At 42.0% G+C, this 21,411-nt stretch overlaps 1 protein-coding gene across 1 annotated transcript; it reads left to right on the forward strand.

Annotated features, from left to right (window-relative positions):
- The first annotated feature begins 1,388 nt into the window (after positions 1–1,388).
- si:ch211-191i18.2 (uncharacterized protein LOC564095 homolog) lies at positions 1,389–14,435 on the forward strand. Its single transcript, XM_042075923.1, has 6 exons — positions 1,389–1,446; positions 3,219–3,286; positions 10,015–10,092; positions 10,502–10,689; positions 12,447–12,562; positions 13,162–14,435. The coding sequence occupies exons 2-5, from the start codon at positions 3,220–3,222 to the stop codon at positions 12,519–12,521; spliced, it is 408 nt and encodes a 135-aa protein (XP_041931857.1). The 5' UTR covers positions 1,389–1,446; position 3,219; the 3' UTR covers positions 12,522–12,562; positions 13,162–14,435.
- The last annotated feature ends 6,976 nt before the right edge of the window (positions 14,436–21,411 follow it).

The raw sequence follows: 21,411 nt of genomic DNA on the forward strand, positions 1-21,411 counted from the left end.
GATTAAATTAAAAATAATTAAAATGAATCAGATTTAGTAGGCATCATTGATTTTTTTTTTTTTGGGGGGGGGGGGGGTGTAGGCTAGTCTATATCAAGAGAACTGATCATGCGCTTGTTTTACTAAATTGCTGCCTTTAGGCTACTAAATTGTGCAGTCGTTTTACAAACTTGTGCTCTCATTTCACTAAATTGTGCGCATAATTTAGAATATTGCATGCTTATTTTAGGCCTACTTAGTGCGTTTGTTTTACTCAAACTGATTTTTTTCAATGCCCAGCCCATTAAATTAACACATCTTAACATGACAAGAAATTGTGTTGGGTCATCTCAAGCTATGCATTTATTTTTTACCATTTACCTATTACATAGAATATTGTAGGATATTAACAGGACGGATGGTAACAGGACTGATGATTTAATGCTAAATTGCTCATTTCTAGCTAACAGGTCAAGGCTAGGAAGGCACATGGTATGTAATCTGAAAGGTTATTACTTCTAGATATTGGTAATATCAGTGGCCTAATAATTGTTTATATGTACACTTTAAAAATGGTAACAGGACATGTATGCTGGCCCCTCTCTCACAACCCTGATAAAACATGAAAAAAAGGATATTTAAGAAGATAGAAACTTAGCCTTGCTTACACTGTGGAATTCACGGTCCTCTCAATGTCACTTAGGCCTTCTTAAAAATTATGTCACTTCTGGTTTGTACCATCATTTTATAGGGGTTTATGGTGATAGTAACAGGACTGATATTAAATTAGGGGACAATGATTATTATTTTTTCTAAGAAAATATTAACCATTGCTTAACAATGAGATTACACTTGAGACAATATACAACTGTGAAAATTTTATCATTTTACCAACATTTTATAAAAGAGAAGTCCTGTTAAAAAAGAACATATTTTATTGGCTTTTATTTGCTCTTTTGGGCCCTATTGATATGGCATATATAGTAATATTACGTTTTTTACATTAGGCCTATTTGTTGTTAGAGCAACTTTAGAACTGATTATTTGTTAGGGACGCAAAAGGCACTCATTAGTGTGCTCACTTTATGTTAGGCTAGGCTAAATCGTGCATTTTACATAAATTAATCTACCGGTAATAGCCTAGGCTTAAAATGTGAGCACGATTTAGTAAAACAAGTGCACAATTTATTAAAATGAGCACACACTTTAGTAAAAACCTATATACAGTCTATGGTAAAAACTACCGCACATTCTCTTGACACACACCCACAAAATATCTTGCAAATTGCAATGACACCTCCCGGGTTTCATAGGCTAGTCTACTGTAGAATCTTTGAGTAACTTTTTTTAAAACTGATTTCAAATGTCAAAATCCATTCAGAAACCGTTGCTACCATAGACTGTATATGGTTGCTACCATTACCAGACATTTCCATAACTGTTACACTGAGACGGCTTATCACAAAGGTAACGTTAACGGTACAATTAACGTTAGCTTTTGAAATTATTGGTAGGCCTACTGTATATTGAGTTACTTTGTCATGATAGGCTATATAATTTGGATAAACTGTTAATCGTTGCTTGAAAATGTAGCAGCTAGCTTCTAGGCTAGATAATGTTAACGTATGCCTAGCTAACATTAACAGTTAGCTTCTAGGCCTAAGTTAACGTTAGCAATAATGTTAACGTTACCAACAAATCTATCAAAGCTAACATCAACTTAACGTTATCAAATCAATGAAGTTGATTACGATAACAGTTAGCTTCTATTATATATAAGCTTAGCCTATGGTTATCGACTGATATGTCACTTATATGATAATTATCGATGATAATTCTTATGATAACACTACCATTTTCCTGGGGTGATGGGGTCAGGAGTTTAATATTTCCACCTCGTGGGAATACAACCACATCATAAGCTTAGTGCAGAAGAGCTTCCTTAGCCATGTGTCATTCAATCATAAAACTGACCAGTCGCTGTGCCAAATTGTGACTAAAATTGCGCTGAACTGCTCCTTTGCTACCCTATGCCTCTAGTAAATTTGTAACCAGATATCATATCATATCGGAACTCCCCCTATTACTGTCGGTCCCGTATTTCCGCCGTCTTGCGTGTATGTGTCACTTATTATCCATTTCTATACAAACCAAGATGGCGGATTCCTAAAGAAACGCAAGCACCCACACCATAGGTGTATCTAAATTAGCTGTGTACCAAAAATTACATTTTACCGTGACTCAAAGAGCTGTAAACAATGTTGTAAGGCTGCATGTACACATCCGCTTGGAGCTCCAGTGGAATTTTAATTTCATGACGAGAATTCTCGGTCTAGAAGAATTGTTCATGTGCCGTTGAAACGGCGTAGATAGGCGACCCATCAGGCCAGCACTATAACTCCATATAACTGGTAAAAAAATCGGAAAAAAATCGGATATTTCAGGCAGTAATCCGTTAAGAACCAAAACAGATTTTGTTCAAATCTACATACCTATGGCTACTGAAAAATGTAAGGTTCATTTAGAAAATTTTATTTTGAAGTGTTAAAAAACATCGTTGTTTTAGAATTTCCGAACAAAAGTGGTGATAATTGGGGGTGTTACGATATCAGCGTGATGATCAAACACCTCTCGCTTGTCTGTGAGGGTTGAGTTTTGTCAGTGTAGACTGACTGACTTAATGATTATAATCAGTCCTGGCTGACCTCTTACAAATAGACTCCATGACCTGAAATACTGGCCTTAAACTGGTTCATCAAACACTAACGTTAATCCATGATGGGAACATTTAGGATGAAAAGGATGGTTACAGTCAGGAGCCTATAATCCTCATCTCACCCCTAACTCATCCACCTCCCACTAAACCCTTTTTACTTAAATGATTTAAGACCCTAACTTCAGCCGCCTTCTGGCTACTTCACAGCTGATCCTGAATCACCAACTAGCTGGCCAAAGAAGCACTAGGTTGTGTGGGGGCATCCAGGCATAGGGAATCTTCTCACCAGCCACTCCCCCTCCCTGTCCCTGTCTTCCCTCCCCCTCCCTCCCTTTCCCCTCCCTCCCTTTCCCCTCCCTCTCTCTTTCTTTCCCTCCCCTCTCACACTTGTGCCTGGTTCAGTCATTCAGAGCCCAGTGTGGAGGCTGATCACTCACACACTCGCTCCCACATACATGCGCTCCCCCTCTCTCTCTCTCGCACACACACATACTCTCATGCACACGCTCTCTCTTCTGTGCAGCATGTCCAGGCTTCCCCATCTGACTGTCTGCCTGGTTGGAGCCCTACTGCTTATGCCTTTCTGCCGGGGTGAGTGCTGCAGTTATACTGATGTTAATGTGCAGAATGTATGTGTTTATGTGCATCTGAAAGATAGAAAGACTTGCTCTCAGCTGGGAAATAACTTTGAAGTTTACTTTTTTGCTGCCTTTGTGTGTTTGTGTGTGTGTGTGTGTGTGATTGACTGTTTGCTTTTGTGTGTGTGTGTGTGTGTGTGTGTGTGTGTGTGAGTGAGTGAGTGAGTGAGTGAGTGAGTGAGTGAGTGAATGAATGAAAGAAAGAAAGAAAGAAAGAAAGAAAGAAAGAAAGATAAATGAAAAATGTCAGTGGAGAAAGTTTTGAAAGTAGAAGTTGGAGTGAGCTGGTGGTAGGCGTGTGCGGGAGAGTGTCTGTGTGAGTGAAAGTTGAGAAGCAAATAATCTATGAGCACGAGCTTGAATATCAAGTGTGTGTGCCAAGAGAACTCATGGAATATCTGCTGCCTTTGACCAGGCTGTCCTGCACTCCACAGCTGTATCTGTGTGTGTGCATGGTTAGTCGTGCACACCAAAGTGGTAGTGAATGAGATAAATCAGCTTGCTGGGATTAATGATCAATACTGTGATTTATAGTGGATGCACTTGCAAGGGTATCATACAGTGTATGTGTGTTCTTGGAGTTTAGGTGACTTTTTGGTGTGTGTGTGTGTGTGTGTGTGTGTGTTTGTTTGTGTGTGTGTGTGTTTGTGTGTGTGTGTGTGTGTGTGTGTGTGTGTGTGTGTGTGTGTGTGTATGTGTGTGTGTGTGTGTGTGTGTGTGTGTGCGTGTGTGTATGTGTATGTGTGTGTGTATGCGTGTGAAACACTTAAATTAATGCCACAGATACAGAACTGTATGTTTTTCATTGAGAGCATTGACACAGAAACATGGCTGGAAATTAACCCCCCCCTCCCCTCCCCCCACATTGATCACAGCAATGCAATATTGGCTCTTTAATGTGCTTTGATGAATTATGCTGGTCACATGTGGAAGTGATAGAGTGTTGGCCATAGGGCATGGTGGGGGTGGTCTGAACACATATGGCCTGCAACATTCAGTTATCCCAAAAAGCTTTTTTTGCTGATCCGAACCCAAGCAAAATATTGACAAAATGTAAACAGGTTCTGTGTATCCACAGGGCTTTTAGGCAGTTGTGGGTCACAGCAGAGAGTTTCTCTCTCTCCCTCTCTCTCTTTTCTCTCTCTCTCTCTCTCTCTCTCTCTCTGTCCCTCTCTGCTTCTCTTTCTGTCTGAATCTCACTCACTCTGGAGTGGTGTCAAGAGACAGAGACTACAGTCATTGGGACCACATAATCCCTGATCTGGCCCGGTGCACAGATGTTTTGTGTAGACATGTTTGTTGGCAGAGAGAGAAAGAGAAAGAGAGAGAGAGAGAGAGAGAGAGAGAGAGAGAGAGAGAGAGTGGGTGCATAACTATTGGAAGGACTTTACTGTTTCCCTTCATTTCCATCAGATCCTCCCCCTCATCTTTTGTTTTATCCAGCTGGATTCCTTTGAATGAAAAAGCGAGTGAGGAGAAGAGGTTGAGGGAGATAATGAATCAGTTTGGTTTGCAAAAGTGATTGTGAAAGATCTTTCATGTATCTGGCTTTCTAAGTGGTTGTGGAAAGTATTGTAATCATTAAAGATAACAAAGACATTGTGTAGGGCTTACTTACACAATGTAAGATGCGCAATGCAATTATATTTCATGTCTTGCATGCAAGCAATTACTAAAAATGACTTTGAACTGTACTTGGCATGTTTAGTTGAGCCAAGAGTTGAACAGCTTCTAAATTGAATAAAGATGGTGATCAAAACAGTTTGTTTTAAAGGCAAGTTACACAGTGTGCACACCAATAAATGGTTTTCATTATTGGTTTGTTCTCAGGAAATATCACCCACTCCTTTGCTGAGTTTGCAGAGGGAGTTCCATAACACTGGCTTCTTGTTGTGTGGCTCTGCGGTGTAATTGCAGGATAATGGTGATATGATGAGGGTTTTATCTTCTGTTATTATGGGGCGTACAGCTGCGCTCAGTAGTCTTGGAAGCTTGGCGAAGCCGGCGTCGGATTCTGATGGGACATGTCCAGAAGAGAGCGTGTTGTGGCTTGTGCCAGCAGAAGGGTTGATGCTCTCAAATTAATCAGCGAAACTGGGATAGGCTTAATGTGAAAGTCACACAACAGCTACCCAATCACATGTACCTTACTCTTCTCTCCTCTTTCTCTCTCTCTCTCTCTCTCTCTCTCTCCCCTGTTTCCTCTTTCTGTTCTCATTCTTATTATGTCTCTGTTTCTCTGTCCGCACGTGTTTCCTATTCTCTTTTGTATGGATCCTGGGCTTCCATGTATTCTCTGAGCTGACTCATGAGTATGTCTCCACCTGATAACAATCACTCGGTGTTCTGGAGAGTCCACATAGGATTGGCCCAGGGCAGCGTCGCCTCCACACTCCATTGCATGAAGCTGCTGGACTAGCCAAACCCACAGACTCACAAAAACCTGGGTGGTGGTGATGACACACAGAGGACAACAGTGAAGGATGAAAGGCAGGAAAGTGCAATGTGGGTCAGCCAGGTTATGTGAAAATATGCTGGCTTGTGTGTGTGTGTGTGTGTGTTGGGTGAGTGGGTGAGTGGGCTGGGTTGATGCTTGTGTGTGTGTGTATGCATGTGTGTGTGGGTGTATGAGGGTGGGTGGGTGAGTTGACTGTTGTGGGTGTTTTGTGTAGGTGGATGAGACAAGTGCTGTGTGTAGGTTGAAGTGTTGGTGTGGTGGCCAGGGTAGCGGTGATGCAAGAGACTCTATAGGCAAAGACCTGCATTATAAGAAAAGGCTGCATGACATGATGGGATTGGTCCGTGGGCCGTGTGAACGGCTCCCCACCGCTGGCCACACAAAGATCTCTCTCACTGGACCGCAAGCGCGGAGGAGACTCTCGTGCCAACACCAGCTCTACCTGCTGCGGGCTCTCACGCTGAAACCACAAAGCTGGCCCCATGCTCCTTCTCACTGGAAACACAGTTACTCATACTGTAGCTTACTCACTGCTTCAAGGCTTTGCCAGTGCATTTGGCATAGCGTTCTACACTCCTGCTGCTGAAGGAAGGTTTGAAAGCAACATATTATTTTATTTAATAGTTTGTTTAGATTGTTCTAACCTTTCATGGGGTCTTTTTTGGCACACAAGTAGTGTTTTATAATTTGACTTGTTTGAAAAATGATTTAAAGGAGACTGCATGTTTTATACGGAGGTAGGATAGAGAAGATTTATCGTGGTAGAGGAGAAGACACCTGGTTCTCAGCGTCTTGAGCTGGCTGGCTCACTGATGCATGACACTGGAGACTGTTTCCTGTAGGCTGGCAGCCGTAGAGTAAACAGCACACCGCCTCGAGTACGGCACATGGCCCGCGGCACTTTCCATCTGAGGAGACAATGTTTGTAATTAAAAGATTGTAGCTGATTATTGGTGGGGATCCAGGTGACTTTTCTGCACCAGACCGCTCTTTTTCCCACGGCTTAGCAGTCATGTGAGACTGAGGCGATGACTCAGAGTGGATCTCATACCGTGCTGGACTGCAGGCTGCTTGCCTGAGTGCTTACGCATGTGCAGTGTGTGTGTGTGAGAGTGAGAGACGGGGGTTCTGAATTAACACTGGGGCATAAAGATCAAGCCAGGGAAGTGAGGTATTGCTTCTTCGTCAGTTGGGCTTGTGTTGTGGTTACCCTGAAAGAAGAATAGTGGCCAAGCTGTAAGCCGAGAGAGAGAGAGAGAGATAGTGACAGTGTGTGTGTGTGCAGCACTGTGTGTATGTTTATAAATATTACTGTGAATGTATTTCCATGTGTGTGCTGTGCGTGCACATACGTATATGTGCTTCTGTAGAGTTGCACACGCGCGTGCTCAGAGGACATGAACTGTGTAAATGCAGTTCATGTGAATCGTGTTACTTCATTAACTTTGTCTGGGTCGTCATGCCTCCCTCCACTGTCCTGCATACACGGAACTGCATAACAGAGCAACACAAACTCTTATTCAGAAGCCTTCAAGCCTCTCATTCACATTGCTTTTCTTACGTCTATTGCAGCTGTCATCCGTTTTCTTAGTTGCCAGTGTATTGGCCATGCAGTTTTAAGGAACAATGAGCAATCTCAGAACAGAAAGATAGATAGAGAGAAAAATGTTACATATTACAGAATGATAGAGAGAGAAATGGACAAATGATAGAGAGAGAAATGGACAAATGATAGAGAGAGAAATGGACAAATGTTAGAGAGAGAAATGGACAAATGATAGAGGGAGCGTACAGTAGTTCAGATAAGCAGAGGCCTGTCTAGTGGCTAGCCCAGCCTGATGAAGGAGCAGCAACCCATCATGTAACACCGGGACCTTCCCATCAGGCCCTGCAGTTGATGGAGCCCCCCCGGCCCTGTGTGCTTCCATACGTAAATCCACTCGCTCCTTTGGGGGTCTTTCCATGACTGCGGTCCCAGGATTTATTGGGGTCGACTCAAGTGGACTAGACCAGGCACGAGGGAAATGACTTGAAGAGTTATTCAGAGTTATTTTAGTATGTCCGAATGATCACACAAGCTAGGCAGCGGTTTGAGGCCTTTGGTTTGAGGTTTGAGGCATTTGGTGTCTCGTTTGATTAAATAACCTCCTATGGTAGTACTGCTTTTTTTTACAGTTGGCAGTAAAATGAATAACAAAAGTCCTACACAACATCTGCAACTAATGGTAAAGCAGGCTTTCTGGCCATCATGCCCAGTCTCACTGAAAGAAAAAATAATGGACTTCTTCAGAAGAAGTTAAGCATTTCAGCAACTTCACTGTTTAGGGAAGCTCTTATTTTACGTTGACAAGCATTTATTTAAGGCATTACCTTGAAGATTTTGGGTAAAGTAACATATGGTAAAACTCATGACATTTATACACCTTGAGTACATTACCAGGACTGCATGGGATCCTGCTGTTATCTTTCAAGGATTCATTGAATCGCTTCATTGACAGTACCCGACTGTAGAAGTCATTCAGAAGAATCAGCCCCCTGTTTGGGAGGTTATTTATCCAGCTATGTCCTATGGTGAGGATGTGGGCTGCAGGGAGTCCCACTCCATGCCCTCTACATTTCAAAGGCCCGTCAGATGCAAAGACTCCTAATGGTCCAGATCCTCTTTACTGCGTATAGACCCTTTCAAGAGAGTTCCATTATCAGCATCATAGTTGGCCCCACAAGACTTCCTTTTTAACATTCCATATGTTATCTTAATGCAGAGGAAGTAGATTGGGAACCAAATATAATGTTCAAGCATTGTTTTTGTTTTTATTGTTGAAAGGGTCCATAGGTCCACCATTGTGTTTAATGTCTCCATTTCCCTGGACAATAAAGACGGCAAAGGCACACTGGCTTTTTATAGCATGGATGGACAAGCACACTGGATTTTTTTCCTGGACTATCGCCTTAGTTCACACACGAGTCTGATGGAGAAGTGTGTGATTTGGCAGCTGACTTGTCAACCCCGGCGGTCTCTGTGCCTCGTGCCAGTCTTCCGTAGCTTAAGAGCCAAGTCCGGTCATGTGATGGTCAGTGGATGTTCAGTGGTGAAACTTGGTTGTTGGCAGACTATCTCAGACAGTCAGGTTTACTGCAAAACAGAATGATCTGGCCTCTTTGTCTGCACTTTGAAGTAGACATACTAGACCATGTCTTTAAAAACAAAACCATGAAATGTTCCATTGTGGTGTGCAATGTCATATACGTTAAATAACTTTATTTATACATCCAGTTGAGTAGCCATGGCTTGAATGACACTTGATTTGAAGTTTGTATTAATTGCAAAGCAGCCAGCAGAGATGTTATCGATACGATTCGCAGGGGCATTGAATTGTTCTGCTGTTGGAGTGGATAAGGTCACCTGCGTGCGGTATCAGACAGCATCAGCTCAGCTGTTCCTGTTCCTGGCATGCTCCACTCTCTACACAGCCTCGCGCCGCGCCGCGCCGCTGACGCAACCCTGTAGGCTATTAGGTTTCAAACAATAAGCTCCGCTAAATGAAGACAATCTCATACACTAACGCGGTCCTGACACAGGGTGTCAGAAATGTTGATTATTTGAATAACTGACCTTTACCCCATCGTTTCTGACGAGGTTTGCTTTTGTGTGCCCTTTTCGAGCTGTCCGTCAAACCCGTGCTGAATGACGGACGGTTTACATGAAAGCAGAATGGTGACTCCTCTGGGTCAAATCGGCAGTTGTGTTCTTCCAAACTCTCAGCTCTCAGAACTCAGAATTTCTCGTTTCTCGTTTCTCGTTTCTCGTCTTTTGTTTTTTCACCCAATTAAGCTGCCCATGTGAATAAAGAACACTTGAGAAGGCTTTGGAAGGGGAAAAAAAAATAAAACAGACGTAAACCAAACCACATGGTATGACTTCGTTGCTCACCGTGAGAATCTGGCACGGAGTCCCCTCAAGGACTCAGAATTAGAACACATAATTGGACGTGGGTGTAATATCCTTGTTAGTCCTCTTAGGAGGTACCACATTACCGTAGCAGTTTAGGTTTTTTAGTGTCAGTGAGGGGTCGATTTCTGGCATCCGCGAGGGTTTGATGATGGCCTACAGAATGTGTGTGTTTTGCCGTGACAGAGAAGGCGGTTCTGCTAATATCCTGCCCTGCACGTCTCTGTTTGCCCTTAATAAACTCTCCCTGCCTCTGTTGTTTTTTCCTCCGCAGCTGAGAGCGACTTTGAAGAATATGACACCACAGCACTCTACGAAGACTATAATGCCACCTTTGAGTATAGCTTTTACAGTAAGTTTTTCCAAACGCTCAATCCACAGGACTGTCTCCAGTGCTCTGAAGGCTTTGTGGTTTTACACCATGCCATTCCAGGCCACATATGCACATGTTTTTAACTTAAAACCAAGCTCTGCAGCAGCTGAGTTGCAGTAGATTCCTTATGCCTCATGAGAATTGTATTATTCTGTGACATGAACACAGTTCTGCATGGTGGAAATAAAACGTCTGAGGGTTTTAACTCAGCATTTATGGCTGTGAGAGGGAGCGCAACATGACTATTTGCTTCACCACACAGAATTGACTGAAATTCCTCATCACTGCTGCTGTCACTGAGTCCTTGAATAAAGCTAGAGAATGTTTGTTTTGTAGTTTTGTTGTGTTATATTGCTCTTCTGATTTCACGACACTTTCCTCCAATCAGGCAACTCGAGCGTTGATGATCTGGACAAGTTCCTCTTGGAGGCAGGGGACACAGGAGATGTGGAGCCAGGCACAGATGTCACCCCGACAGAGGAAGTGACCGAGGGAGAGGAGGTGGAAACCGTGGAAATGGAGGACGAGGTGACCATCACCAAACCCCCAACCTCACGCCATATTCCCACAGATGAGGTAAGTTGTGCTTCAGCCAACACCCATCTGGCCAAACTCATGCTCTTAGTTTCAGTACTTTAGCTTGACATTTGACGGATGGCTATTAAATACTACTTAATTTAAACTAAAATTGTTTGAGGATGTTTGGTTTTTCCATGCATGCAGTTGTGAATTGTGATAAAAGCCACAGTAATGTGAGGAAAAACACATCAAGACTTTTTACCCAATGCAAAGAAAGAAAACAGAAACTATGAAGGAGTCTTAATCACTCCTCTAGTCAAAGTCACAGTGACCTCTGTAAGTGATGCTTTCTTGATGGTTGGAGTGGGAGTGAATTGGGGGAGTGCTGTTGGACTCCTGACAGCCTGAAGAATGCACAGTGAGCCCGACATGAATCATTTCAATGCCCCATCCATCAAAGCCTATTACAGAGAAACCCACTAACAAAAGACAGCCTTATTAGGAGTGTCTCTCTCCAGAGAAAATGTATGTGAGACAGATGACTTATTCACACATTTCTGGCAAGTTTTCTCATTAAAGGAGGTTGCGTGAGTGCTATTCAGGTACATCTGGACTCCTTCAAATACAGTATGTTATACTCCCCAGTCCACAGTCTTGTGGGAGCTTATGTATTGTGTATAAATCAAGGAGAATTGCTCGGTTAATGTAATTTATGTGGGCAATAAGACCTACTCCTTTAACAGCAAATGGAGTCTAAATGAGCCAGGGAAAGGGGCCTTCACCGCAAACCAGAGCTCTTCTGCTTGTTGATTGTTGATATGGTTCCCACGAGGGGCCTTTGTCTTACTCTTGGCCAAGTGCTCAATGAAGACACAAAGTGTTTGAGTGGGCTATGGATGTAAGCAGGTGGGTCCTGTTGCAGTTATGCTACAGATCCCAGTGAAAGCCCCATCTGCTTCATATCCCAGCGTGAAGCAAGGAAAGCTAAACAAACAGCGCTGGCTCTAGCAAAAGCCTTCACAGTGATGAGACGGAGGGGGGTCATTAAGGATGCAGATCCAGTACTCTGGTATCTTGTGTGTGTGTGTGTGTGTGTGTGTTTCTGTGTGTGTGTGTCTGTATGTGTTTACTTATTGTTTTGTTTGTGTGTGCTTATACAAACAGTGTATTAACATACCTCAGCACTCTGATTTACAATTGTTTTCTTTTGTTGTAATTGTTTTGTTTGTGTCTTATATTGCATTAGCGTGTGTGTGTGTGTGTGTCTGTGTGTGTGTCTGTGTGAGTGCGCTGCGTGCGTAGGTGCATAGTTATCAGAAGAGACCGTGTGTCACACAGTGCCCATGTAAACATTAGAGGGAGAATCTCTCCAGAGTAAACCACAGCACTCCACCTCCTGCTCTGTCAACCCAAACAAACTCTCGCTCCCCTGCCGCCTTAGCGTGCTAGACCAGTCTCGTTCGTGTCTCTGTACTAGTGCATGACAGAGGGAGGACGTCCTCTGTGTGTGGCAGCTGCAGCTGCAGCACCACTGAAAGGGCAATAATCACTTTGTGGGCGCTCAGAGAACTTAAGATGTCAGAATTGTATATGTAAACAGTCACGGTTCACTAACAAATGTGACCGTTTTTTTTTCTCTTTGTTGGTTTGTGCCACATACTTCCTTTGAAAGACATTCTGAGGGAATTTCGTTGCACATGCATGTGGGCACACGCACGCACGCACACACACACACACACACACACACACACAAAGTGTCATTGTCAAGAGCATTGTTCCCTTTCTGACAGTTGTTCCCTCCCTGGTCTTTGCAGGCGTGCAGGACTATGTCTCCCTGTATGCTGGTCGCTCTGGGGCTGATCTCACACCAGTTGGCCAGACTTCTATGATCAATATGACCACGACACAGACCCACACACACATGGAAATGGTGAGAACATTATGCACAGAATATATAAATATGTTTAATATATTGCTTCTACACTAAAACAGTATGCTCTTACATGCTGAATAAAATGTGCACCTGGGCATAAGTGAATGACACACACTGGGGATTGGGGAGACATGCTTTAGACTATTGTCTGAATTCCTGATGTCCTCTGGAAAATATGATGAAATAAATAATGCAGATGGTTAAGGCTGCAAACAGAAATGCTCCAACTCTGGCATAGAAATATTGAGCATGAGGCCCACTAAATAGTGTCTGCACATTTGTGTGTGTGGGTTCTGTGCATTTTAAATTAGTTGTTGGTAGATGCAGCTTCCAATGTAGCCACCAGAGGGTGCTGTACTCCTATAAGATACAGAGCTGTAGATTGGTGGCTCTGAGATAAAAAAGAAAGGGGGAAAAAAACCCATTCTAAATGCTTTGTGTGCGCTCACCAACAACAACGTAGATTGAGACTAACCCAACCCCAACAACACAACAAGTATGTAGTACCTGTGAGCCCATTTCTGGGTTTGAAATACTGATTGGTCTGACGTAAATGTAGTATTAAAACCATATGTGTGGCCATGTGTTTGTTTTAGATCCTTCAGAAGAGAGATTAGCATGGAGGACTCACAGTCACGCACGGACACACACACATCTTTGGAGGACAGGAAGTGATGTTCCTGTTGTTCCTGAAACACTCTGAGCCAACTGAGTCCCACACCCCGACCCCCGACAACTCACACACACACACAACGCCCACTTCATTCCACTCCACTCTACTTCACTCTACTCACAAACAAACTGCCCTATTCAAGTCCGAGACCTTAGAAAAAAAAGGAAAAAAAAGTCACTTTGTCCATTCATGACCCCACACACGTCATACAGCCTCCCTGATGTTTGCTTTTTGGGTCAAGGAGCTCCATGAGTTCACAGCATTCCTGTGCCAATCGCTGTCTGACCGGGTGGACGAAGCGTGAGTTAATTAAAAGGTCCCTGGGCTTCACACGGAGGAGCTGAAGAGGTGACTGGAACACAAAACTGCCCGTGCACCACCACCAGGTCAGGGACCAGGGAAACAGCACGACCTGTGGCGGAAAAGGGGTGGGGATGATGCGGTGAAGACTCTTAATTTCCTGTCCTCAGAGCGGCAATCTAAAGCCTTTCTGCCATCAGATCAGTCATTTCATGCTCCTGTGTCAGATGGTGGCAAGGATTTAAGACACATATTGGTTTATTAGTGAATGCAGCCCAGCAACAAGAGATGTCTCCTTGTACTTGTCGCTGTCTTGCCGTCCAAAAGGTCTCAACATCCAGAAGAGATAGTATCTGTGTGTGTCTGTGTGCCCATGAATGCGCGTGCGTGTGTGTATGCGTGCGTGTTTGTGTGTGTGTGTGTGTGTGTGTGTGTGTGTATGTGTGCGCGTGTGCGAGCGTGTGTGCGTGCGTGTGTGTGTGTTTGTGTGTGTGTGCGTGCCATGTTTGTGTGTGTTTTTGCTCACAAACATAATTGACAATTCTGTTCATACTCATACTGTAGCAGTTCACATAGCATTATTTAAAAAAGATGGTCTTTACACCCAAGGGCTCCACAACTCTCCTTCCAAACAAACACCATTGCACTTCTATATATATGTTGTCTTTACTTACCCTATGAAGTTTCTGTTTTACATGAATTTTGTAAGTGTTTTGTATACAGTGTATAAATGTATAATAAGACTGAGCAGAAATATCTTTTACAAAAGAGTGGCAGTCTTTTCAAGCCAAATGCACATTTTAAACAAATTGCGACAGGTTGTTAAGAAAGATTATTTCATTTAGAATTGTTGTTTATAATATTGAATGAATGTTCAAATAAATATTTTCACATTAAGTTTGTTTGATATTGATATTGTTTGATGACATTATAAATATATTCCAAATAGATCAATATATCATCAAATAGAGGTCAAAAGAGGTCATTACAGACTGCTGCAGTGTTAATATCCACTTACACGTAGAGATGAGTGTAATCTTAGTTCAAATTGTATTCACCAGTACCCAATACTTAATGTGCTTCTCTCAATGATTTCATATGAATGGAGTCGGTTTCACAATTGACATCCAACTGTGAGAACATGCTGCTTTCAAGCGTTTGAGTCCTCGTCAAGTGGAGCTGTTCAAAAGACACAGTGTATAATGATTCATCCCCAGGCACAGCAAGGAGGACCTTTCAAGCTCTCACTCTTCTGTTTCCAGCACCACAATTCTCTGTCTTTCCCCCCAGTTCATGCTGAGATGAATTGCTGAAGGTTTCATTTCTCCTGGCTGCCCCTGGTTAGCATATATTAGGTTATTAGTCGCTCTGCACTCACCACACACGGAGACCGAGGTTAAAACGTGTCTGGAGATGGAATGATTAAAAAGCCCAAATGTCATGGAGCATTTGTATCCTGTGTTGACGCTTTTCGTGCAAAAGTTAAATTATGCATGATGCTCCGGCTGCATCAAGCCAGAAAAACGTTGGAGTCAATAGGTTGCGCAGTGAACACAGGGATGAGGTGTCGGCAGGCATTTAAAAACAAACAAAGCCTAAGGTCAGGAAATATGTACCTGAGACGGTTCGCTGATGTAGAGTCCAGATTAACAGGTCAGGTTGGCGGCAATCAGCTCTCTCCATCACAGTTGTTACCACTTTAGGGCCTGTAGTATCAAGCAAAATTAGACATCATCGCCATACCCATTCATCTTACTCCGAAACTGTCTGGCTAAAAGACTCCAATAGTTTGGCCTGTCTACTCCCCAATCAACTTGAGAACTGTAACAGCTCTGAATCTCATGTAAAAAAAAAAAAAAGAATTGTCCAAACAAAAGAAGCGCATATCCCTGTACCTGTATAACATGCACAAATAAAGAACAGTTAGGCCTAATCATGTATTTGATGATGTTATGTGTGTCACCCAATACGGAGGACAGGAGCATCAACAGAACACCATCTAAATTGCTTGAAGAAACCAAGTAATGAAGCAAGCAAGCAAGCAATATATCTTGAACACTTAACAGGCTAGATTATGCTGTAGTTGAAAAAGTATGCAACAGTTGTTCCTATCAGACGTATATTAAAAAGCATTTGTGTCTGTGTCTATGTGTGTATGTGTCATAATATCAGTGGCCAAACTTGGATAGCCTCTCCACTGACCAGTTCCTTGGGGTCTGATCTCAATGAACCAGTACCATAAATATTTTATGCATATGTTAACAGAAGTAAATCTCTCTCACTCACTCTCACACACTCTCTCTATCTCTCTCTCTCTCTCTCTCTCTCTCTCTCTCTCTCTCTCTCTCTCTCTCTCTTCTATGTGTGTATCTGCACCACAAGGTTACTTTAAGCCCCTGGTGAGCTTGTGAAAAATGACCTGACATTACGGTGATGCGCAGGTTTTCAGGCCAAAAGCCACTGAATAATGCAGCGAGTCCCTGGTCCCTGTAATCACAAACTCTCTCTCTTTCGCTCTCTCTCTCTCTCTCTCTCTCTCTCTCTCTCTCTCTCTCTCTCTCTCTCTCACACACACACACACACACACACACACACACACACACACACACACACACACACACACAGAGAGTTTGCATGCAAAATCTGATGAATGCCTAACACATTCACAAATACCCACAAAACCAGTGTGGCACATACAAACAGACCCACAGGCAGTACACACATGTTACTGCAGAAAACATACACACAGGCAGCCCTCCACACACACACACACACACACATCAATCTCAAAACTGGGTGCTACGTAAGGATGATGCACTATTCCAGACTCCAGATCTATCAGTGTCTGCTTGCCATGGCCACACACGTACCCCCCCCCAAGAAAAGTTTTTCACACTACTGATGACTAGTTCATGCAATATTTTCAGATTCCAAAATAACTCTGTAACCTTTCTACTTGAACAAGTTGTGAAATTATGATTTAAAGTTCAAGCAACTCCTTGTACTTGCCAGATAAAGTTATTTGGCATACTGTTGCTCTAAGCGTGTACTGTGTGTTCCTGGCTGCTGGTTAGTCTTTAACTATTAACAATTCTTGAGGGTTTGGCACAGAATGTCTTATGCTAAACTCATTCTTGTTTGAAATTTCAGTCACACACAGGTATTCATACAGATAGCTAGCTATGTTGTATTCTAGCTTGATTAAACTTCTTTAGCCTCAAAGCTTTCCTAGTAGCGATAGAGGAATGCTAACTGCACAATGTTTCACAGAGTTAGAGAATCACAGGCTGATTTAGGCCACTCAATAGGCAATTGAGTGTTAGCAAATTAACAACCTCAATATCAGGGGCTGCAGTGTATGCCAATGACCTCAAGAGTGAAACTTGGGCATTACAATGAGTATATGGAGCCAAGGAATCTAGTGCCTGAGATCCTGAACAACAGTGAAACTGAATAGAATGGTTCGAAGGTCACTTTTACAAATGCAAGGGATGGCGCCAGATCCTGTCTAGTTTGGAGAGATCAGGACCTTGGGTAGAATCCACAGAAGATGATTCACTCTCTGAGAACATGGAGGAGAAATGCAGAAGTGATGCTATGGGCAAACAGCATCATTGCAAAAACTTTTGCAACTCATAAATGTGTTTTACAGACCCCATGATATAATAATGTGGTACCACCATTCTTTTTTTATTTAAAGTTTAATTTAAAGTTTTACCACCATAAAAATGTGGTAAGAGAGTATGCTGTCATCAATAAAAAGTCAGAAATAGCTTTTGTTATCAGAATCAGAATTAGTTTTATTGGCCAAGTATACTTACGTACACAAGGAATTTGACTTTGGTAGGTGTTCACTCTCTATACATTAAAGAAATAGACAAGTAGTAGTAACAAATAGACATGTAGTAGTAACTTTTACATTCGGTCGACAAATAGTAATATAGACACATACAGTACTATAGAATAGAGACAACAATATATATATATAGGCACATATCAACATAATATACGCAAATATACAAATAAGACATTATACTGCTTAAACTAATTATTCTTGTAGGAAGCCTGTTTGAAATGGATTTAGTTATCAAGATATTCTCAAAAATGGTCAGGCAGGTTTTGATGGCCTTGGACTGGCCATCATGGCAAACATATGGCAAATAGGATTTTATTTGTCACATACACAGAGATACTGTTATGTAAAATATATAGTGAAATGGCATTTAGCTGCTCAAATGTCCTGTGCAGAGGTATCCTGAGGGATCACCAACTATTTATTAGGATAAAGAAAGATCTAGAAAGAATTTGATAAATAGATTGAGAGAGAAAGGGGTGAAAAGTGCACTGTGTGTAAGCGCAGTATTGCAAGTCCATGTAATGTAGTTTTAAGAGTGTTATGATTTTTCGGGATGTGACTTATATAAAATACTGCTTCTATCCTGTGCAAGTATGACATTAATTTGATTCAGGATTGTTCATCTAAATATATTACTGTAAATTTAGATGTTAGAGTAATACAGAATACAGAAAGTATACCTAAAGTATATAGACATATACTGTAGCACAGGACCATTTTTCATTCCATTGCAGGAACACACCTTCAGGTAACATGGGCAAAGAGTTAAATCTTTATCTTGAGTAGGACAAGAATGGAATAGCAATAGGCTACTGAGCTGTTTCCTTGGTAATTTCATGAATGGGCTTCAATGGCCATGCTACAGATGTCTTGTAACCACACACAACTGTGTCTGTTTTATGGATGTCCACCAAGAGCATCAGCAAAATATTTTTCATTTCTCCTGTGATGACAGTTCTGATGATAATGTTTGACGTTTTTTAGTCTATACTGTATATGTATATGTTGACTAAATGTTTTATTCATCTGATATTAACCTTGTGTGATTTATGGGTAAGCATGATATACACATGAGCAATCTGTGTGCTATGAAGAGGACCTCTCTTTCTAAATATGTTTATGACGTTGATTTATTCTTTCAGATTCGTCATGATTAAATGGCAATGGGCAGAGCCTATAATACATATGGGGCCATAGAGCTTCCTAATCTCTCTCCTATTGGTATGCTACCGGTGGTGTATGGTGGATATGTTGATATAGTTAACAGACTGCAATAAGCCACCTTGTAATGGCTTTTCACAGGTTTCTACAGCCATTCAAAATGTGTCATTTACCTTGACAATCCTGCATGTTTTGGGAAGTTCAGAAGAAATTTGTTTCTTCTACTTTAGCTTTTCTTGCTACTGTCAATGTTTGCTCTTTGGTATTTAGGATCAGCGATATCTAAACCCAGTCTAGAAATTCCTTGATGCAAAAACAGTATTCATTGTGGTAAAACTGGGTGCGGTACCTCTTGTTCAGATTCCTGGTGGAATGTACTTAATAAAAGATGACACAGGGTCCCAACATTTGTAATGGGTCCCCTGCAAGTAAGCTCTTGTCAACACCATTTGTATCGTGTATCGGGGTTAGACATGCAGAACTCCAAACATGTCACCACAACAATGTGTGATTAATATGGCTGATCTTCCCCACTTCAGCATCACTTACAGCTGTGAGACCTCCTGGGTGAGGAGGCCAATCAACCTGTGCTGAGGGCCCAGCGGGAGGGCTGGATCAATGCACCTCATTTAATTGCTTTTCTCATTTTAGTGGTCTCGTTTAAGGCTTTGTCCAACAGAATTGCAGAGAGGGATGAGATGCAGGTCAGCACTGTGACGCCGCAAATCCGGTCAGAGGTGTGTTGGGTTTTTTTTTCACTACACAATGAGTTTCCATGACTTCCATTGGTAGTAGCATGACAGACATGTGTGTCCCAGCAGTGCATAAACATACAATCAATACTCTTTTCTGAAGAAGAACGTCTATTTGTCAGCAGAATTCCCTTGGCAAGAGTTTTAGATTGCAAAGTGTTCGTCTTTGCGAATCCGTCTTTGCGAATTCGTCTTTGACTGCCTTTTTTTCATTATTTCAGTGGCTGATTGCAAAGTGTTTAAGCCAGCTGTCTTTGGTTGTCTCTTTATAGCTCTATACAAAAGGTCAGATGTGAGACATTTGACAAATTATTTGGGTGATGAGAGATGCGCCCAAATATACATTTTTAAATTAACACTATCAGTGGTAAAACTTTAATGAAATATGATGATATCTATAAAGGTGAACTTTTCACTAAATATCTATGATGGTTGATTTTTGTTTTTATGTGTTCTTCCTCTGATCAACAGCAAACACTAAAGGCATGTTTTTTTGCACCATTTGTTGCAAGAGTGAGGTATTGTGTGGTTGTGAAGAACATCATGTTTTATTGATAAAACAGTACACCATTGTTTCAGTGATGCATTGAAAAGAAGTCCATGGTAGCCCTTAATTTAATCACCATCTCATTGAAAAGGTCCATGAAGGTCATTTTCACACCTTTGCAAGGGGCTGGCGTCAGGACACTGAGAATGCAGAGTCTCTTGTCCTTGGCAGGTGATATAATGAGACAGGTTTTCGCGAGAGTCCTGCTTTGTAATGAAGCCTTGTGCAACTTGGCCATGTCAGATACAATGTCATGGAAGACGTCATAGAAATAGCTCTCTTTTGTGCAATAAAAACAGTGCAGTAGTCAGACTGGGTCTGACTAATTTTCTGGAGAAAATTAACCTTCTTAAATACCACCCTGAGACTAATTCATATTTTGTGGGAATATTCAATGTGAAATTCTTATTCGATCAGCTAATTAATAAAGTGTTCAAAGATTTTCAGAAGGATCAGACCATGATGCACTAACAAGGTCATCGTCAGGAGCAAAATTGGTGCGCTGGATTAAAATATTTTGGTTATACAGTGAGACATAGACAATATCTCTACAAGTTGGTTATGGTGATAGATGGGCAGGTCGGCATTTGCCATTGTTCATGCCAGGGGGGAATGCGCTTCCCAGTGCGAGCCTCTATTAGGCTACATCTCTCAAGGCTCTGCAGATGAGTGCCTCGGAAATCCTGTGCCTGCCTTTCCGTTCCTAATTGTCCACAAAGGAGCGCCATGTGCGTATGACGCACCAGGAAACGCAAACGCGCGTAATGCCAATGGGAAATCCAAAAAGATGTTTTTCAACTCGGCTTCTTCTCTCATTGTCCTTCAGAAGGTTTATCATCTCACCAGTCGATCTACACACGACAGAATATGCCGAGAGCTGTTTGAAAATAGCAAGTTGGGAAAAGTACCTGAATGCGCTATCCTACGCTTGAAGGCTACCTCGACTCGACTCTAGAGGTCTGGAGGTCATGAGCCGATGTTTTTCAGCAGTTCAGCTTTGAAAACATTTTGCAATCACTGGCTTTAACGAAGGCAAGATTCGTGTATGAATGCAAATCACTCCACATGTTCACATCACATTTACATACATAACAAACCACCAAGAAAGAGGAAGAAAAAATGAGATAAGGAACATCCAGTTAACTCAAAGGCCTGGCTATAAACATACACTTTAGTGAAATCGGAAACCTACATTATGTTTGTTAAGCTATCTAAATAATCTATGAAATCTCATGCTATGTGTGTGGTGGACACTTCCCAGTCTGTTCTGTGGTTATTTGCATACATGATACTTAGAAAACATATTTCACTTTCATGTCTTAATGCGCCTTACCATCTTATCTTCAAGCGAATTCATCTTTCAGGACGTAGATTCTTCACCTTTGAACAATGACAATAATAGATGTGTGCCATGAGATCTCCGCCTCTACCGTCATGTGTCCGCTTCCATTATTTATTTATGTATTTATTTATTTACCTGCGTTGACCTAGAGACGCTTTCTCACCCAATTCAAGGAAAGAAAAAAACGCCCTTAAGAGACAGTGCTGATGACGTTA

This window comes from Alosa sapidissima, chromosome 21, assembly GCF_018492685.1.
Source record: "Alosa sapidissima isolate fAloSap1 chromosome 21, fAloSap1.pri, whole genome shotgun sequence".
NCBI lineage: Eukaryota > Metazoa > Chordata > Actinopteri > Clupeiformes > Clupeidae > Alosa > Alosa sapidissima.

Bases quoted from the DNA above. Each gene is read 5' to 3' on its own strand.
- si:ch211-191i18.2 (XM_042075923.1), top strand. From the start codon at position 3,220: ATGTCCAGGCTTCCCCATCTGACTGTCTGCCTGGTTGGAGCCCTACTG. The intron at 10,093-10,501 runs GTAAGTTTTTCC...TCCTCCAATCAG, and splicing joins CTTTGAGTATAGCTTTTACA to GCAACTCGAGCGTTGATGAT. The intron at 10,690-12,446 runs GTAAGTTGTGCT...TGGTCTTTGCAG, and splicing joins GCCATATTCCCACAGATGAG to GCGTGCAGGACTATGTCTCC.